Source organism: Suricata suricatta, chromosome 2, assembly GCF_006229205.1.
Source record: "Suricata suricatta isolate VVHF042 chromosome 2, meerkat_22Aug2017_6uvM2_HiC, whole genome shotgun sequence".
In the NCBI taxonomy this organism is placed as follows: domain Eukaryota; kingdom Metazoa; phylum Chordata; class Mammalia; order Carnivora; family Herpestidae; genus Suricata; species Suricata suricatta.
In genome coordinates, this window is record NC_043701.1 from 125,041,914 (window position 1) to 125,060,355 (window position 18,442).

At 41.3% G+C, this 18,442-nt stretch overlaps 1 protein-coding gene across 3 annotated transcripts in view; it reads left to right on the plus strand.

The window, feature by feature from the left end:
• ARID5B (AT-rich interaction domain 5B) overlaps positions 1-18,442 on the plus strand; it is a 177,154-nt gene that overhangs the window by 119,369 nt on the left and 39,343 nt on the right. For 2 of the 3 annotated variants that reach the window (XM_029931738.1, XM_029931739.1), the window contains one exon: positions 14,010-14,122. In XM_029931738.1, coding sequence (XP_029787598.1) covers positions 14,010-14,122 — 113 coding nt within the window. Of the gene's footprint in view, positions 1-12,167; positions 12,603-14,009; positions 14,123-18,442 lie in introns of those variants that run through there. The other variant, XM_029931740.1, reaches the window with a different exon arrangement.

Here is an 18,442-nt window from a genome sequence, read left to right on the forward strand (position 1 = left end):
TAATTGTTGGAAGATAGCGAGGTCACCCCAAAGCAAGGTCTGCTGTGGTCCATTCTCCTGATCCCTGGATATCCTAAATTCCCAAGGCCTTTCCTCAACCAAGGAGGCCCCTTTATTCTTCAGGCCAGCCCAACAAAAGCATGCAGGTGGCAGGCACTGGTGCCAAATGCTGGATTATTGTCCCCATGGCTTCCCACGTGCTTGCCTCTTAGTCCCTCCCACTTGGGTCTGAGCACACTTTCTATGTGGTACATAAAAGTTTTTTCAGGAGGACCCACAGGCTGTGCACTCCAAGTGAGCCTTCTCAGTTGTATGTTTTGGCATTTGAACACACTGGGAATGTCCTTGTCAGCTCTCACTTGACTTTATTAATTGCAGTTCCTTGGAAAGTGTGTTTTAGTAATGTGCTCTTGGGACGACAAGAGCTTGCCCTGCAGAGACCCAAGAGGAGGTAATCAGGACCCATTGAAAAACCATCTGCGGTGAGGCACTGCTGCTGATCCCATGCAGCAGACAGACACCAGTGTTTATAGCTGTGTGACCTCAGACAAAATTGCAGACTCTCTGGGCCTCCTTTATCTAATGTGTAAAATAAAACTTTGGACTAGTGGTAGCTAACGTTCTTCTTAAACTCGGGAATTCCAACACTTACTCAAATGAAGAATTCTACAGTCAGAACATCAGTGGATTCACCAACTCCTAGCAATGATCTTTGGTTTCAAATTCATGTGAAAAGCCAAGAACCACTTTCTATATTTCATGCCTTTTTTTTTAAGGTTTATTTATTTAGAGACAGAGAGAGAGCGTGTGCAAGCAGTACAGGGGCAGAGAGACAGGAAGTGAGAATCTCAAGCAGGCTCCACACTATCAGCTCAGAGCCTGACGTGGGGCTCGATCCCATGAACCGTGAGATTATGACCTGAGCAGACGAAATCAAGCGTCAGAAGCTCAACCTACTGAGGCACCCAGGCACCCCTATACTTAATATCTTGTAATAATTCTCTGGATCTGCATTTTAGGAGGTCGTCTACACTAGCACTCAAATCTAGATTTTAATTTTTCAAGATACAAAGGGAGTCATTAAGCCTCTGAATATTCCTAGAATATATGGCAGTATGGATCAAGTAAGCCATTTTATTAGTCACGTTGCAAGAGGCTGGTACCTAGCAGCCCTGCATTGTTTCCAGGCCCCGCCCCCCGCCCCCACTTCCCTGAGGCCTGAGGCCCCGCCCCCCGCCCGCACTTCCCTGAGCCCTGAGGCTGTGGTTAATAATGTCAAAAGAATGTTTTAAAATTGCTCTTCTGTTGATTCCAAAGAGTCAGAGCCCTCACGTGGTTAGAGTCCTGGGCTAGGAGTCAAATTCTAAATTTAATTCCAGCCTCTGTGAATGTCTTCATTTCTCGCCTCCTTACCATTTCTTGAGGTTTCGATTTTCTCATCTGCAAAATAGGCATAAGATGCCTTGCTCTACAGGAATATTGCAAACAGCATTATGCACAAGGATTAGCTTTATATCAGAGCAGAATATAATTTTCCATTCCATAATAGGAATGAAACAAAAGTCCTTTTGAGTGTGCACCTTGTATAAACGCCCTGTGCTTAAATTCTGATGGATTTCAGAGGTCAGCAAACCCCACTCCTTTCTTTAATACTATTTTTTAAGCTAAACAAGGCTAACTAGGGAATTCATTTTGGAATAAAAAGACATGAAAGAAAGGGTATTTGAGCTTGCACAATACTACAAAGAAGAACGAGAATCATCATGTTTGCTAAAGAACTCACAGCTGTTTAATTTTATAGTAAAATTACTTTAAGAACTTTGCTAATTCAAAGACAGACCCAAACAACTGTTGTTGCAAAACGGAATTTCCACGTGTGAGTGGAAAAGCCAAGTTAAGATTAATCTGCCCCTAAACTCGTATTAAATTGATATTAAAAGTACAGATCACTTTTGTTAATGCAGATTGGAGGAGTGGCTTTTATCTAAAGAGAAGACACATAAAAAGGGAAACGGTACATTTGCTAGTAAAATGATGAAAAATAGTTTATGTTCCTATGTACTTTGCCTCCAGCTTTTTCTTAAGCTGCTCAGTCTGTTTTAATACCAGGTTTGTTTGCTTTGTGGGGATGGGCCTGTTAGGCAGGAAATTGTCGAAAGGCATACAGCAGAAATTTTAAATGCTGTTTTTAAAAATTAAAATTAAATGCCAAAATGAGTGACCATGTATTCAATTCGGAGTTCAGATTTTTATAAAATTTTATCTTTAGGGGATACAAATGAATTATGTCCGTGCACTAGGTTCTATAAATTCCAAGTTTCCATATATTGCCTATTGTCAAAAACAAATAAACTTTTCCTTATTTTTTTTAAAGTTATTTGCTTCCATATTAGGGAATTATTCAGACTTCTTTCCTTGGTTCCTATAATTCCAAACCAGTTGGAACATCAGTCTATTTTTGGTTATGAAGGAACCTTTAAATGTGGGTATGATTTTTTTTGAAGTTTCTAAATCTAATAAAGATCAATTTGCCACATATATAAGAGTTATGGTAGTAAACATAGTGAAGTCATTGTATACCAGAAAGACAAAGTTCTAATTTCCACATTACGATTCCCTCCGCTCAAGCCCCGGTCCCCCACCCCCATCCCTCTCTGCATGGGACGGCTGCTAAATGTAAATTCTAAAACATATACAGCAACATAAGGTTGTGATTTGTGACTATTTCTGTCAAGGATGAATGTTCTTACCTGTATTTGATTAAACTCTGCTTGTTTCTGGGTTTTATGATCTTCCCACCACATCACATAGATTCACCACAAGAGGGCAACCAAGAGTTTACTTTCAGGCCAACAAAGCTAGAAATGGTTTTAATATCAGCTAAGTGTTTTAACTTGCTAAGGATTTATTTCCCCGCCTTCTGATTGCCACACATGCAGCCTCTGAGTTTCCACGAACAGCGAATAATAATCCAAATAAAGTTCTTCTGAGGGGAAATATAGACAGACTGGTGCAGACAAGAGCTTTTGCCCAAATAAGGATCCTTTTTTTGGAGACCCCATGTGTTAGATAACCATCAACTGACAGTTGGTCATGAGTTAATAATGTTGGATGCTGAAATATGCATACCATGTGCTATAAAAAAGTTTGGAGGACAAAGACAAATACTGCTAGAGTTAGATATTAGAAACATACCAGAGGTGTGCAGATTGCTTCACTGGATGTAGGTGGAACCTGCCAGATAACTTCATTTAAAAAATGTTATAGGTACCACACAGGAGAATGTATAAATTTCACTGCACAATTTGTTGGTGTTGCAGGGATTTGGTCTTAATCTCTCTGCATGTTACTGCCTTAAATGCTATAGCAACTCTTGCCTTCTAAGAAAAGAAAATATTTCCTAAGCTTATTTCCATTGCTACCATTGCTGTTCTTTTATTTTTACAATGGGAACCCTACAAGGGGCGGGAGGAGGGTTCCATAAAAGAATCCAGGTGGATGTGTAGCCGTTTGATTGGCCTGTTGTATTTGGAGAGCTGTTAACGGCTCTGTGTTGTTGCTGCAACAGGAATCCAAAGGTGAGGGGTGGAGCAAATAGGCTTTGATTTCAGCTACTGTGACCAGTTATTTGAGAGGCTGGGACTTGGGGCCAGGTGGCGACTGAGCAGCTGCTGTCTTCTTAGAGTGACGCCCCATAGGCTAGTGGTGCTAAGAATGAATGGGGAAAGAATGTGTCTCCTCCTCTGCTCCTTAGAGGTCAAACCTTTTTGTTCTGTCAACTTTTCTGGGTTTATTGGAGTGCTTGTCTTTGATGAATAATCTCACTTTTTGTTGTATAAAACCATGGGAGTTGAAGCACCTTGGGAAAGCCAAGAAGGCCATGCCCTTGGGTGACTTGAGGACCGACTATATCTGATCTCTTTTCTTACTTGCAAATGAAATCTCCAAAAAGGAAAACACAGCCAGACCATGAATTTATTCAACAATTTGTGGTTAAGAAGAGTCTACCTTCCAACTAGCTAAAATCACTGAAAGTCTATTTTCTCTTACTCAGTTTGCACATGCCTCACATGTACCCAACCCACGTTGGTAGCTGGAGAGAACAGTTAGTAAAATTAATAATTAGGCAGGCACTCTTTTTCTCTGTCTCTTCCCTATTCCCCCCAAGTGTCCTGTCAAGGCTCAACATTTGCTTTGACATATTAGTTAAGGAAGTTAATGAAATAATATCTTCACTGCAGCCATTGAGTAACCTTGAGTCAATGATTACCAAGATTTGAATTTTACTAAGGAAACACCTCAGCTTTGGCAAAACTCTCAAATACTAACATCTATGTATGACTCTCCTGCGTGTAACAATAAATAAAACCCTCAATTTCACTGAAACTTTGAATCAACACTCTTGCTGATTATTTTCACTTCAGATGTTAATCTTGTTCTGTTTATTCTTTTAACACATTTCCAAGGACATCTATAATAATGACATTGACTTGCTGACTGAACCAGCATCTCCAAAAGAAAGATAATGTAAGCCACACGAGCTTAAAATGTTCTAGTTAAATGCATTTCAAAAGGTAAAAAGACACAGGTAGAATTGTTTTTAATCACGTGTTTTATTTATGATCCAGCATATTCAGCATATCTTTCAATATGACATCAATATAAAATGTCATTAATGAGGTATTTTACATTTTATATATTGTCCTGGAAATCCAGTGTGTATTTTATGCTTACAGCAAATCTTAGTTTTGTACTGGATGTGTTTCCAGTGCTCCATAGCCCCACATGGCACGAGGTGACCATGTTAGCCAGAGCAGCTCCCAACAGTTATAGAAACGTTTTTTTCTTACACTGAAAAAAAAACTGGAAGCAGTTCTGACCTCTTTTGGGTACTCTCCTTGTTCATTGTAAGATTTACGTTAGGATTTCTGATGGTTATCTGTCCATGTTTCTCCAGAATGTGACCCACACCCACGCCCACTGACAGAGCACGCTAGCTTGTCCTGACTCTACGTGCACAACCCAGATCCCTGCCCCCCTCATTCTGGACCCTCACTCCCCTCTGCTCCAACACATACACTCTTCTCCGCTGTGTGTCTAGGTGTTCCTTGGTATCTATCGAGGAGAGTTTTTGAAGTTGTTTTCTGGTATCGTGTCTCCTATGTATCCACAACAAATGAAGCTCAGAGCTGCCACTGGTAGCTCAGAAAGTGAAAAGGGGTGGGAGGGCTTTACCTGAGCAAAGAAAAATGTCTAAGAGTCTCGGACAAACTAGTAGTCATCTTTTTTACTTTTTAAGTAAGACACTATCCTACTTTTTCAATCATTCTTTCTGAAAGGTAGAAAAGCATAAAGAAAGTGAAAAATCCCTTTTAAGTACAGATTCCTTTTGGGATCTTTTAAAAAAGAGATTGGAAGCATTTTTCTTGATGACCTTTTACTTTTTCTTATGTGTATGTGTTTGAAAAACTGAAATCTCTCATAACATATTAGTCCAAGTCTGACGAAGTTAAATACTTCCATGCTACCCCCCCCACACACACACACACATAATGTCTCTTTTACTTATTTCCAAGTAGGGAATGTTTTCTTGAGAGTTGTAGCAAATCAATTATCCTCAATGTTGAAAATGGAATATCTCATTTCCAAACCTGGAAAAATGGCTGACCAAGAATGTTCTGTTTATATGAGTTTAAAAACTGCTCTGATATTTGCTGCCCCTTGCAAGGCTGTTCAGCACAAAAAAATGTAACTTTCACTTCTGTGCTGTCATGTTCAATAGTAACACCACAGAACATATCAATCATGCACGAGAATGAGCAGGTCTATTGATAGTAACAAAAAGAATAAAGAGAGAGACAGAGACAAAAAGTCTCTGATGTTTAAAGATGTCCTATCTTTATAAATTTCATAAATTATAGAAATCAAAATGTCCTTAACTATTTTCCGACTAGATCCTTAAAATAGCCTAAAACTTAAAAAAAACCAAGTATCTTAAATTAATATTCTGTTCTTATTATAGACAATCATACTAAAGAAAGACTAAATTTGTTCATGGGATAGTTTTCAAAAAATGGAAACCTAAGCTATTTCAAAATCTTAAGAAAGAGTATATAGTTAGCCTTGAAACAATGCACTTCACTAATTATTAATAGCTTTCATGCAGGTTTTTCCTCAGCACACAACATGATTTTCTCCATTAAGAGAGGAAGCTGGGACCCAGGGCCTAAAAAGGGACCATGGGCACCAGGCATCCAGGGGGAAGAATAGCAGGAGAAATGAGTTGCCGAGTAGATGTGAAAGTAAAGTTTGAGTAAAGTAGAAGTTTGAGCCCCTGTGGTATTTTAAAAGGCCATTTTTGGTTTTGCTGGGTTTGCCACTTCATGACAAGATCTCACAGCTGGGGAAAGAAATCAGACCCTTTGGGTACAGCATTACCACCTGGACTGCACTACCACTTGTACCCCGTACCAAGCTACGTCCTTGGGCATCCATTCTGTCTTGATGTTTCCTTTTTTTTTTTTTTTTAAGTTTATTTATCCATCCTGTGAGAAACACAGGCAGCATGAGTGGGGCAGGGGCGGGGGTGGGGTGGGGAGTGAATCCCAAGGAGGCTCCATGCTGTCGGCACAGAGCTCGATGCTGGGTTTGAACCCACAAAACCGTGAAATGGTGACCTTAGCTGAGACCAAGAGTTAGACACTTAAGCAACTGAGCCACCAAGGCACCCCTGCCCTGATGTTTCTCTACATAACTGTGAAATTTGGACTTTTAAGGCAGAAGGGTCTTCCATTGGCTCCTGACACCATGGAACATAGACCTTATTACCTCGGAGACAAACATTTGGGACACAGCTGAGAGCCCTCTCCTCTGCCCCTTCAGCTGAAAACGGTTTCCATGAAGGTTACTGGACCTGCCCAGAACAAACCAAAGGAAAGGTCGGGTTTGAAAGGTCAGGCATGGATTTCAATCTCCATCCCTATTTCCAGATTTCTCTTCTTAGAGAGTCCGTATTCTGAAAACCCAGAATCTCTCTTCACCCCACACCTAGATTTAGCTCCCAGATTTTCCCCTCATTCTGCAAGTGGTAATGAAAAGTATCTGTAATCCCTCCCTTCTTTGCCAGGTCCTTGTAGACAAGCCTATTATATGCTTCTAGAACATTTCTGCATTCCTTTGGAATTCACTACATTGTTTCAGAATAATATAGAGATAACATTTGGACATTTAAATTTCTCTCTCTCTTCAAGACACAGAGAGGAAATAAAGATAGAACTCTTCCTGTCACTGCTGGTAAAACCTGACTAAAAAAGAGGTTTGCTTGTGTTTTAATGGCAAGAATGCATGGAGTCACATGCTTTCAAACCAATTAGCAATACAGATGAGCTAGCAAATCGAGTTCCATTTATAGGGTGGGGGAAGGGGAGAAGTCAAATAATCAGTGTTTTTAAGTGTTTCTGAGAAATGAAGACCTCCAGGGCAGAGAGAAGGCGGATCAGGAAATAGCTATGCAAATCACATGCCTATGAAATTACTAAAACTTTGATCAGGGGCATTAGCAATTGCTCCAGCATTCACAAGTATGAAACAGTGAGTAAGACTGGGCATGTTTTGGAAGGGATTACAAGAGTGTTTACTTACATGGTTTGTTGAGCAGTCAATGAAGTCCATGGCTGTTTTGGACTTAAGCCGCCAAAGCAGTCCAGGTATGACAAACGCACTAATACATTCCACTCTCATTAGTGACTCTGGGCTCTCAGTGATTTGACCAAGAGCCAAAGTGGTTGGACCTCATGTAAAGCCTGCTTCATATCTCCCCCCTACCCTCTTTCTAACAACTTAACTGCTCACCCTTCACAGGAGGTAGAAGTGGACCAGGGTTCTGAGAGTGGAGTGCATTGGAAATGCTAAATTGTTGTTATAGACACTGTGATCCAAACAAAGCCAAGTCTAAAGCAAACTTGGAAACTCAAGGTGTCCATGACATCCAGAGTGGCAGTGTGATCATCCCTCTGGGGCAGGTGCAGCTGTCACTGCTCAGGGCTGTGTGGCCTTGGGGGACATTTGAGAGTGAGGGCACCTGCAACTGGTTCTAGTCTTGGTTCATGACTCTAAACTATTATTTTTCATGGCTTTATTTAAGAAAAAATTACTCTTGAAAAAGAAGCTGCTGGAACAGTTATCGAAAATAGATAATATTCTTGCAGCGTTTTGGTTTGTTTTTTGTGTTCCCTTGCCTGTTGCTTTAAAGTCATCATTTAAATTAGAATGTCCCACAAGATGGAGTTTTGCTGGTCAGTGGTTCTGTGTGCTCGTTTCTCAGATCACACAGTTGCTTCTCAGACATTCCTGTCCGGTGTAGAAGATTGTTTAGAGGAAAACAGAATAAAAGTAAGCTTGAAAATTTTAAATCAACACGTAAGTAATGCTTTGTGAATTCACAGAAAGATTCAACTTATTAACAGATGTTAAGTACCAGCACCCACAGTTTCCTGGCACCACTCTATTAGGTGTGGGGTAGTGAGTATATGGAATATGCTGTGGATGTGAAATAAACATTTAAGGGTATCATGTATGAATTTTTAAAATAAAAATGTTGCCTTTAAGTTAAAGCCAAAATGAGGGCTGAGAGCTTCTGTTTTTCTTTTCTTTTTTTCCAAGTATTTGAAAACTGAAATTCTGTAAGAGATTATCTGTGAAATTCCTCTCCTTTATTACACCCATAAATTTCAGGAGAGACTCTGATCAAGCTTTCTGCCATTCTTGGTTTCTAAATCTTTTACTCATACATTAATAACTTTAAAAACACTCATCCTATTTTTGTTGTAGCGAAAGAGGAAGTTTCTAAATAGTCAAAAGGGAAACATTGAAAATAGAACACAGTAAATGATAACTAAATTAGGGTATTTTTTTTTTCCAGCAAGAGCAATGCTCCGTGCTGAAACTTGCCAGAGTATTTTAAGATTATTGTCTGTAAAGAAAATGTAGCGGAGAATTGAGATGCTCAGAGGAAAGGCATTACAGAAATGCAAAGTATTATTAGTAATGCACACTAAACATGGAGTGATGTTTCTCAGTCCCGAATACATCAGTCAGTGGACTTTAGTTTTCTGGCTTGTGGTTAGTGTTTAAAACACACACACACACACACACACACACACACACCCCTGTGTGCAGACACGCACGCACAACTTGCAAATCAAGTGAGTTAGGGCTCTGCCGACTTCCTCTAGATATTGACCCTAGGGGCTCAAACTCTTAGGAAAATGATGCCTGGTTCTCCAATCTCCTAATTGCAGTCTCCCTCCAACCAGAAAGTCCTGTCTCTAAGTGGAAGCTCACAAAGAATTTCTCGAGAGAATATGGAGCTTCATTGGCAACAAAATCCTCTCTGCAAAATGAGAAGAAAGAGTTGTTAAGTGATGAGTCAATCCAGCTTCTATAGCAGTTTATCTTCGTGGTATTTCCAAGAGCATAAATGTTATAAAAAAAGAGAGAGACGGTCATGACAGGAAGAGCACAGTAGAAAAAAACAGGGATGTTTAAGCCAAAAGCAATTTACTTTGCCAGTAACTGGTTACATTTCCTTTGTTTTATTATTATTATTTCAAGGGTTGGGGCTGAGCTGAAAGTTTCCCACACCTGCCCCATCCTGACACATAACTTGTCAGAACACATAGAGAAGTGAATACGTAAGTGAATGCCTGGAAACTCTAAACTTTAGAGGCTTTAAGAAAACAAACAAAAACCTTGGTTTGCTGTGTTGTCTTTAAAAAGTGTATATTTTATTAATATTTGACCGAGTTTTTAAAAAAGGAGAAAACAAAACACGTGGGTGAGATGGCAAAGCGGCCTGCACCAGTGGCGGTTGCTGACTCTCCTGGGATTATAGAAACAGCAGTGACTTCACAAAGGTGAATACTTGTTAATTTCATGGCTCTGAGTAAGAGGAGCAGATGGGCAGTCCGAGAGGAAAGATTTTTTTTTTAACCACAGAAATCTTTCACTGTTCAGGCAGAAGAGTCAGTGGGCCACTGCAAAGGGGTGATGTCCATGGCATGCCAAGTTTTATTGGAACTCTGTGGCTTGAGTGGAAGTCTTTCACCTACTGCTGAATCAGGATTGATGGGGACCCCGCCCCATGTCAAGTCTGTAGGATGTTGTTTGCTTCCTGAGATGGGCTCTTGGTATCTTTGTACTATGTGGTTGTATTTGAGTGTTTTCATTTAGGGAAAGCTCCCTGGTGACTGCCAGCCCAAGTTAATAATATAAATATCTCATTATGAGACAGACTGAGTGTGTGTGTCTGCTAGAAGTTACTTAAAGCAGGGACACTGGATAAAGTCCAGTTTCCTGGTTTGGATCCCGTTACCAGTAACCAGCTGTATGACCTAAAACAACTAATTTCATTGCTGTCTCAGTTTTCTGGTCTGGAAAATGGGGATAATGGTGGCGCCTTCCTGTTGGTTTGCTGTGAGTTTTAAATGCGTTGTTGTATGCAAACTGCTGACTGGCAGAGAAAGTGCTCAATAAATACCAGCTATTATTATTACCCATGTGTAATATTGCAGATGTTCACGTAAAGAGCATTGGCTGAAGTCTGTGAATGAGTGGGCCCGGGGCTGGTCAATGGATTATGTACACTCGGAAAAGTAACCAAGCATTTACTGCTTCACACTGTTTTGTTTTGTATCTAACTAGCCCCAGTTATGCTGTCAGTAAGTGTATTGCTGGCCCTCCGCACTCCTGAGCACCACCACACCATAAAGCATTTGTTTGCACTCACTTCCTTGCCTTGCAAATGATTTCTTTTCTTGACTCTGTCGGAGAAAAAAAAAGTAGCCCAGGGACCAGAATTTTTACTCCTCCCTCCCTCTGCCACCTCCAAAAGCCAGCCCTCAGTCTCAGAGCTTTGCCTGGGGTTTTATGGATCCAAAAGGTTTCAGATTGTATGATGGGGGCTCCCATCCAGTTCTGCATGCTGCATTCTCCCTGCAACTTCGAGCATCTGCTCTTCAGGGCACCGGTTGCACTGGGGACAAGATCACAGCCCTTCTGAGATGCCAGACACAAAGGATTAACAGTCATCAGGAACCAAAGGCCTTAGGTTTTCTGTCTTTATTCCCAGAACAAACTTTCTGGTCACTGGGTTATGTTCCCAGAGCTCAAGTGTAAATAGGAAAGGCAAGTACAGGTTTACAGGTGCCCAACGTGACAGGTATGCACAAGGCCAAGTTTGTGGGTCTGGCTCGTGAAGACTTCAAGGAGGTACATGTGAGCATCTTTATTTCCATTAGTCACATATTCATTCAACAGATTTATATTATGTAATGCTATCTCCTGGGTGTGTGCTGGGCAGGTGAGAGACGAGTCTGACATGGTCCTGCCCTTAAGGACTCTCCAACTTAGGATAATAAAAACCCATAAAACACAACCAAAGCACAAAAAATACAGTGATACCTTCTATAAGAGAAAGTCAGAAAAGAGAGGGCAGAGGGGAAAAAGAGAAGAGATATTCGAGTTTGAGGCTTGAGCCATTGGTGGGATTTGTCTAGCCTACCTGAAATGTCAGCGACTTGCCTCGTTAGGAACAAAAGGCTTTTTTCTTGATCAAATCCCATTTAGAGTTTAAGTTTGTGTGACCAGAATATTAGGTGCTAGCCTGTTCTAAATTTATAATTCTCAGAATCTGCTGGGGAAGGGCATGTGCTTCTCTGGGTTCTGAAAACAGCTCAAAGAATGGAGAAAATAGACTCGATTTGAGGATGACTTATTGTTGGTTCCCGGAACCTTTGCCTTTATTTAAAACAGGCTGTTCAGTACAAGTTCTGTCTAAAAGACCTTTGGGATTTGAAAGCTTTTCTGGAAATAAATGCTTTTAGGTTTAAATGTTTTGGAGGGTTTGTTTTGTTTTGTTTTTTGTTTTGCCAAAATGTTAAGAAGGAGAAACCAAAGTTAACAAATCTGAGAATGGAGGTGATATTGTTTTGTTTCTTTTAATGAAATGTCACAGAAGTACCCTAGGTTCTGTTGGTCTCTCTGTCAGCTTTCTGCTCGCTCGGCTCTTATTTTGATAAGGGACATGAAAGTATATCATTCCCTCACAGTCATTAAAGTCTTAGCACTTGAGTCGGTTGTGGAAACACTTCTGTGCTACACCAAGTCTTCAAACCAAAATAGTCCACGCCCTGGCTCCAGGCTGAGGAGCAGGGCAGTTCATGGAAGGTGGCATTAGGCTGTGACAGGAGAGCAGGAGGTCAGGATCCACAACACAGGCCTGACGAAATCACCAAGGCGGCGCAGGGAGGGGGAGAGAGCAGAGCCCTCCCTGCCAGTCTGGCAACTCGGCAAAGTCCTCAGTGCTCATCCCACACACTCCGGGCTAGTCACTGCTGTGTGTTTACATGAGTAATGGAGCTGCCGGGGGAGGGGAGTCGTAAGCACAGCGCTGAGCCTGGCAGCTTGCACTCGCGTTCCCGTTGGGAGGGAAGCTGACATCCACACCAAGTCAAGACTTCCAGGGACGTGGCCGGGAAGCAGTCACATGCTGCAGCTTTCATGAGCACAGACATCCTCAGGCAGATGTTTGTCGACTGGAATGGGTAATCGCTACTTTCTCTTTGCTTGATTTTTGTCTGCGAGTTTGTTTACCTGTGATAATTCCAGGCTGGCTTTCTAGGGTGGACTTCTGGACATCTGTCTAGGGGGAGATGAGAGGGGAGTGGGCTTGGGAGGGGGAGCCTGAGCCCACAGCCACTTTTTAAACTTTTGCCTGACTAGAGAGGTAGCTGTGTTTTCCTGAGCTTTACCAACAGCAGAACTCTTATCCATGGTAGAAAAGCAAGTGCACGGGACTCCTGTTGAGGAGCAGTGTAAAATGTCCTAAAACCACTGGTTAAATGTGTGATGTAAGTAAGATGAACAACAATTAAAAGCGTTCGAGTAGTTCAGATTTGGCACTGTTGCAATCCTATCTTCAAGCAATAAAAAAAAGTGTGGGTACTTCGAAAGGGCTGGGAAAAATTGCTTGGGGTACAATTCAATAGTTTGGAATTGTTCGAGCCTGCTTGGTTAGCAGTTTGTTTTAATTTTGCTTTACTTGGGTGACTGATGAAGCTAAATATGAAAGCTGATGCCGGGCAGTCCGAGCACTAGATAAACAGCAGCCTTTTTTCCCCTGCTTTCTGTACGGATCTTAAAGGGATTCAAGTTCAACATCAAGGATGAAATAGGACTTTGCTTTGCATCTTGTCTGTGGCTTTAAGAAAGTATAATCTTCACGGAATCAGGCTAACCCCAGTGCCATCTTTGGAAGTTATGTTAAATAACCCTCGAGATCTTACTATATTGAGAAGGAAAAAGAGAGCATGCTGATTTAAATGTATCTGCCCGATTTGTTGAGATGTGAAACATGCTGGTCGTAATATTATTAGTAAATACTTGTAAGAATACCTTTCAGATTGTTAACCATGAATGTTCTTTCTATAGCTCTCTCTCTATTCATTTGTATCATATCAACTTATTTGTATCATAATTTAAGAAAATCCCCATGTCTCTACTTTTGAAGAGAGAGGTTTTCAAATGCCACATTACTATGATTCCATAATGGGCTGGCATTTCACCTAGGTTTCTGAAAACCAGACACAAAACAAAAACAAAGACTAACCTCCAAGCCTGGCTTCGGGTTGTCTTTCAGCGCAAGACTTTTCTCTTCTAACAATAGGAAGTGCCTTTTCTTCCTTACTATTGTCCCTGAGAGCTGAGAGCTGAGAGCTTTGTTTTATTTATACTAAGTAGACATGTTAAAGTGCAGTAGATTCGCCTGGGGAAGCATGTACAGAACTGTACAGTGTCCCAAGATGCAGCTCGTCAGAGAGAGGAACATTAAATGAGATGTGTACGTTTCTCTGAACAGTTTAGAGGGCACCACTGTATTAAGACTCTTGGTCTTTCATAAGGAAACCCATGCATATGAAAATGTACATCAATTGCTCTTCATTTGTTTTCAGCGCCAAACCTTAAAGGCAGACCACGCAAAAAGAAGACATGCCCACAGAGAAGAGATTCATTCAGTGGTGTTAAAGATTCTAACAACAATTCCGACGGCAAAGCTGTTGCCAAGGTACGGTCATTTGCTCCTTAGTGTCCATTTGGCTGCATCTTTTTATTTTTCCTTTTTCTCTTTATCTCTCTGTTCTTATGTCTTGGTGGCTGTTTCCAGTGGAGAATGACTTTGGTATTCACAGCCCTCTGTGTCTGTTCCCCCCACCTCCCCTCCCCTGTGTGGCTGGGGGAGCGGGGAGCGTAGGCATTTTGATTAGTCAACAGAAAGACTTCCCACCTCCCAGGCTGGCCTGTTGGGTAAAGGACAGATGATTAAGCACCCACGTCATTTAAGCTGAGATTTCATAGTAGGTGACACAATGACATAGTTTACTCTGCTTGTGTCAAAAATAGACCAAGCTGAACCATCCTCTTTCTGAACGTGTTCATCTAAATATGTTCCAGAGATTAACAGAGGATGAAATTAGAAATGGCTAGAATTAAGCTTTTTAGTGATTTTTTTCAGTCACCTCTAATTTATCTTACATTAAAACTGAAGATAGTTACCTTCATAGCAAAATAATTACAGGTACACATATAGCTATATATTCATTTTGAAGATCTCCAGTAATGCAGAAGGAAAATGAAAATTCTATACTATTTTTCTGGGCCCAGGCCCATTTTGCCTAAGAGTTCCGTGGGATCTTGAAAGTGCACACCTGAGGGACTGAGAACCATGAAGAGGGAATTGTCACTTCATATTTTTAGACTTACCTTTTTGACTTTTGGTGGGCGGGTGGTCAGATTTGCATGGTCTGTTTACTGGGTATTCATGCTTAGGTGTTGATTCTGTGCCAAAGACACAGAATTGAAGATCATATTTCAACTGATGTTATGTCTCCAAATCCAAGGACTAAGTGTATAAAAATGGGACCATTTTTATGAGTGGTGAATTTGGAAGATTCTGCTGTAGAAAAACATGAATTCGGTTCTGGGTTGACAGTCTACTATTTTTCTGCCGCGTGTGCCACACCTCTTCCCTATGCAATGGAAGCAAATATGAAACATTCACAGTTTATAAATCTTATTTTTAGCAGTTAATTATTATATCAGGAAGTTCTGAGGACTTTTTGGTTAGGATTTCTTCTTGCTTCCAAGAATGCAAAGGGTTAAAAAGAGATCAACCAGTAGAAATGTGTATTTTCTATCTAAAAGCAGATCTTTCTTTCCCTAAAGTTATTTTTGTTCTGCTCATTTAACCTTCTGCAAATGAGTGCACGTGGGTACCAAGAATGACACTCTCTAGTAATTTAGACATCTCAGCCCTCAAACTGCCTATCAGCCTCCGTAGTCTTGAGAATGTCAGCAGGAGCAGTTTATTGCCTGTGATGTGGTTTGCAAGATACTGTAGAATGGAGCAAGACAGTTTTAGGATCTTCACAGTGGGCAGAGTTTGCACTGTCGGTGTCTCCTGTTGGCGCCCCGCCCCCTTCCTCAAAGGTGACATCATGTGTTTACCCCAGTATGTTCTGTACCTGAGTCCAGCAGGATGAAGCTCCTTCCATGTCATTTGGAGCTACTAATGAAGTATGCCTCTGGGAATTTTACGAAACTCCTACAAATTGATCTGAAAGAATAGCACCTCCAATATATCTCACCATGAAAGGCAGCTCAGGACTCACATTAGGATCCACAAAACTGAAGAGTACACAAGTCTGCTCTGTATTTGATGTTCACTGACTTCTTAGGAGGGATAGCAGTCAAACCTGGGTTTTCAAGTGACCCTCTCTGCCCCCGTGCACCAATGCTTTCATTCAGTATCTTTACAAGGAGGTGGGTCACTGTCCCATTGGCGGTTTCAATGATGAGTTCATGGGTATCATGCTGCAGTGAGCTCCTGGGGACTGACCTAATCACCCAGCTCTCCTCAGACTCTTGGATTATAATTTTGCTTTGGCTGCTTACAATGGGCCAGGCAAGATCACTTCTACTAGAAGAAAGAGACTAGTAGGGATGAATTATGGTGGGCTTGACTCTTGGCACCAACAGACAGATGTAAAGTCTCTACAGAATGAACAAGCCACTTCTGGGCCCAGAACAACCACGAGAGAGGCATTTATGTCTTACAGGGGTCTTTCCTTATGAATCACTGTAATAGAGACCATGGCCTGTGACCATCCAATCACTTGCTGAACTAGAAGCAGTGTTTCAAGTGACAGTTTGGCTTTATGACCAAGACCTATGTGAGTGGGTTTTGCAAAAGTGTCTCAAACAGACCATTTCTAACTATGGATAAATCCCAGCTTTGTGCACACAGCTAAGTTCTCTGCAGGGAGAACCTGCTGGATCTGTTGTGTGCATGGCTGGGAGAACAGTTTCAGTCATTTGCCTGTCGCCATCAAAAAGTTGCACTCTCTCAATGAGAACATAAAAGCCAGCTTTGCAAGACTATTTTCTATGAGATGGAGAATTTCATGGCTTTCCACAGACAGCAAAAGTCACATGGGGAAGAGGCTACCAGTTCTCTGAAGATGTCTTGAAACCATCCAACCAAATCCTGCTGTTTCCCTAGGTTCATATCATGGCAGCAGAGGTGGGCCTAGCCCTTCCATATGATAATCTGTGCAAGAAGATCCTTCTCAGTCCAGGCCTCTAATGGAAAGCCTCCACCAACAAGAGGCAAATGACTCTTCACATTCTGTAAGCCCCTTCAAAAGGCCAGAAGTATATAACAGGTGGTTGGATTCTAAAAGGAACCAAAGAAGGGAAGCCATGGTGTGCCATATGTTTTTACATTTAAATCACGAACATCCCCTTGATATTTCACAAATGTAATATTTTTTTATTATTTTCAATATTTTTCATCCAGTTTGGCCCTCAGAGCGACTCCCAGGGATTATCCTACCTGCTTCACTGGGGAAGAACATGAGGGTCTCCTAGCAAGTCAGGGACTAAATCCAAATTAGACTGTGGCTTCTTCTTTCTTGCTGGTTCATCACATCTCACTGCCCCAGTTGAAGGCTGGATTAGTTACAACTCAGGCCAGAGAAAGGATGTGGTTAATATCAAATAGGTGGTGGTTCATTGAAAACATTAAATGTGGATTCTTTAATTAGCGCTTCCTCAATCACTTTACAAACCCCAAAGCTCTTAGTGAACTCAACAAGTATAAGGTGTTCAGGTTGGAAAAACAGATTGAGTCATTAACTGTCACCATCAAAAAATGGGGCATTCTCAAGGTCAACATGAAGACTAGCTCCTTTTTAATACTGCAGCCGCTTAAAATGTTAAGTTTAAAGGAGAATATTTGGGGTAAATGTGAAAAAATATAGAAAGTAACTAGACCAGGTCCTATGCAGAAACAGCCAAAAGGGCTTTTATGTTAACTGAAGAAATGTATGGAGCAAGTCTGAGAAAGGAAACCACTGTTCACTTCTTTCAAAGCCTGTGTGGGCCCCTGCCCCAGCCCTTCCAGGAGAGACCTGCCGGGATGCCCATGGAGGTCAGGATGGGGTTCAGGAGGTGGCAACCTGGCTTTCCCAGGAGCCTCTTCTACTAAGCAGGGAGCCCGAATGACTCTGGCAGGGTTTGTGCATGTCTGCCATGCTCTCCCACTGTTTCTGGGTGTCTCTGCACACTTGAGAGAGAAGGGTAGGCTGCCATCTAGACACAGAGGGAAACCTCATACTCACTTAATAGTGGTGCTTCTGACCTAATAATATATGTAACGGGTCCATTATTGCCGCACATTTAAGACTCAGCCTGTTTTATATGCAAATCTTGTATCTACTGCTCTTTGGGATTTGGAGTGAGGCAGAGACAGAGTTCATATCCCGCCCCTACCCCTCCATGGGCCAAATAACAAAATACCTCCTCTCATGGAGCTCCATTTTCTTCAAATGCAAAATGGAACTAATTTATTATTTTATCTATGATTGTTACGAGTGAGGCCCACAGTACCGTATCCAGCTCATTGTCAGGACTCAGTGGATCCCTTTGCTCGATATACAATAGAAGGATGGAGTGCTTTAATACTTTGGAAACCACCTAGTTTTATCTTTTGTTCCTCATTTGATAGATCACATTTCTAAGCTGTAGGTGTTATAATGCCAAGTAATAAGATATGCCTTTAATTGGAAGTGTGTTCTGATTATCAATTTAATTTTTTTAGAAGTGTCAATAAATTATAGTGTTTGGTACCACAGGCCCTAGAATTCAATCCCAGATTTGCCACTTACCAACTTGGATGTGATCTTGCACCTGTTACTCATCCCCTGTGTACCTCAGTCCCTTCATCTCTAAAATGAGAATAATAGCGTGCCTCATTAGAGTGATGGGCATAAAATGAGATAATACCTAAAAAAAGCTTAGAATGGAGCCTGGCTACATAATACACACT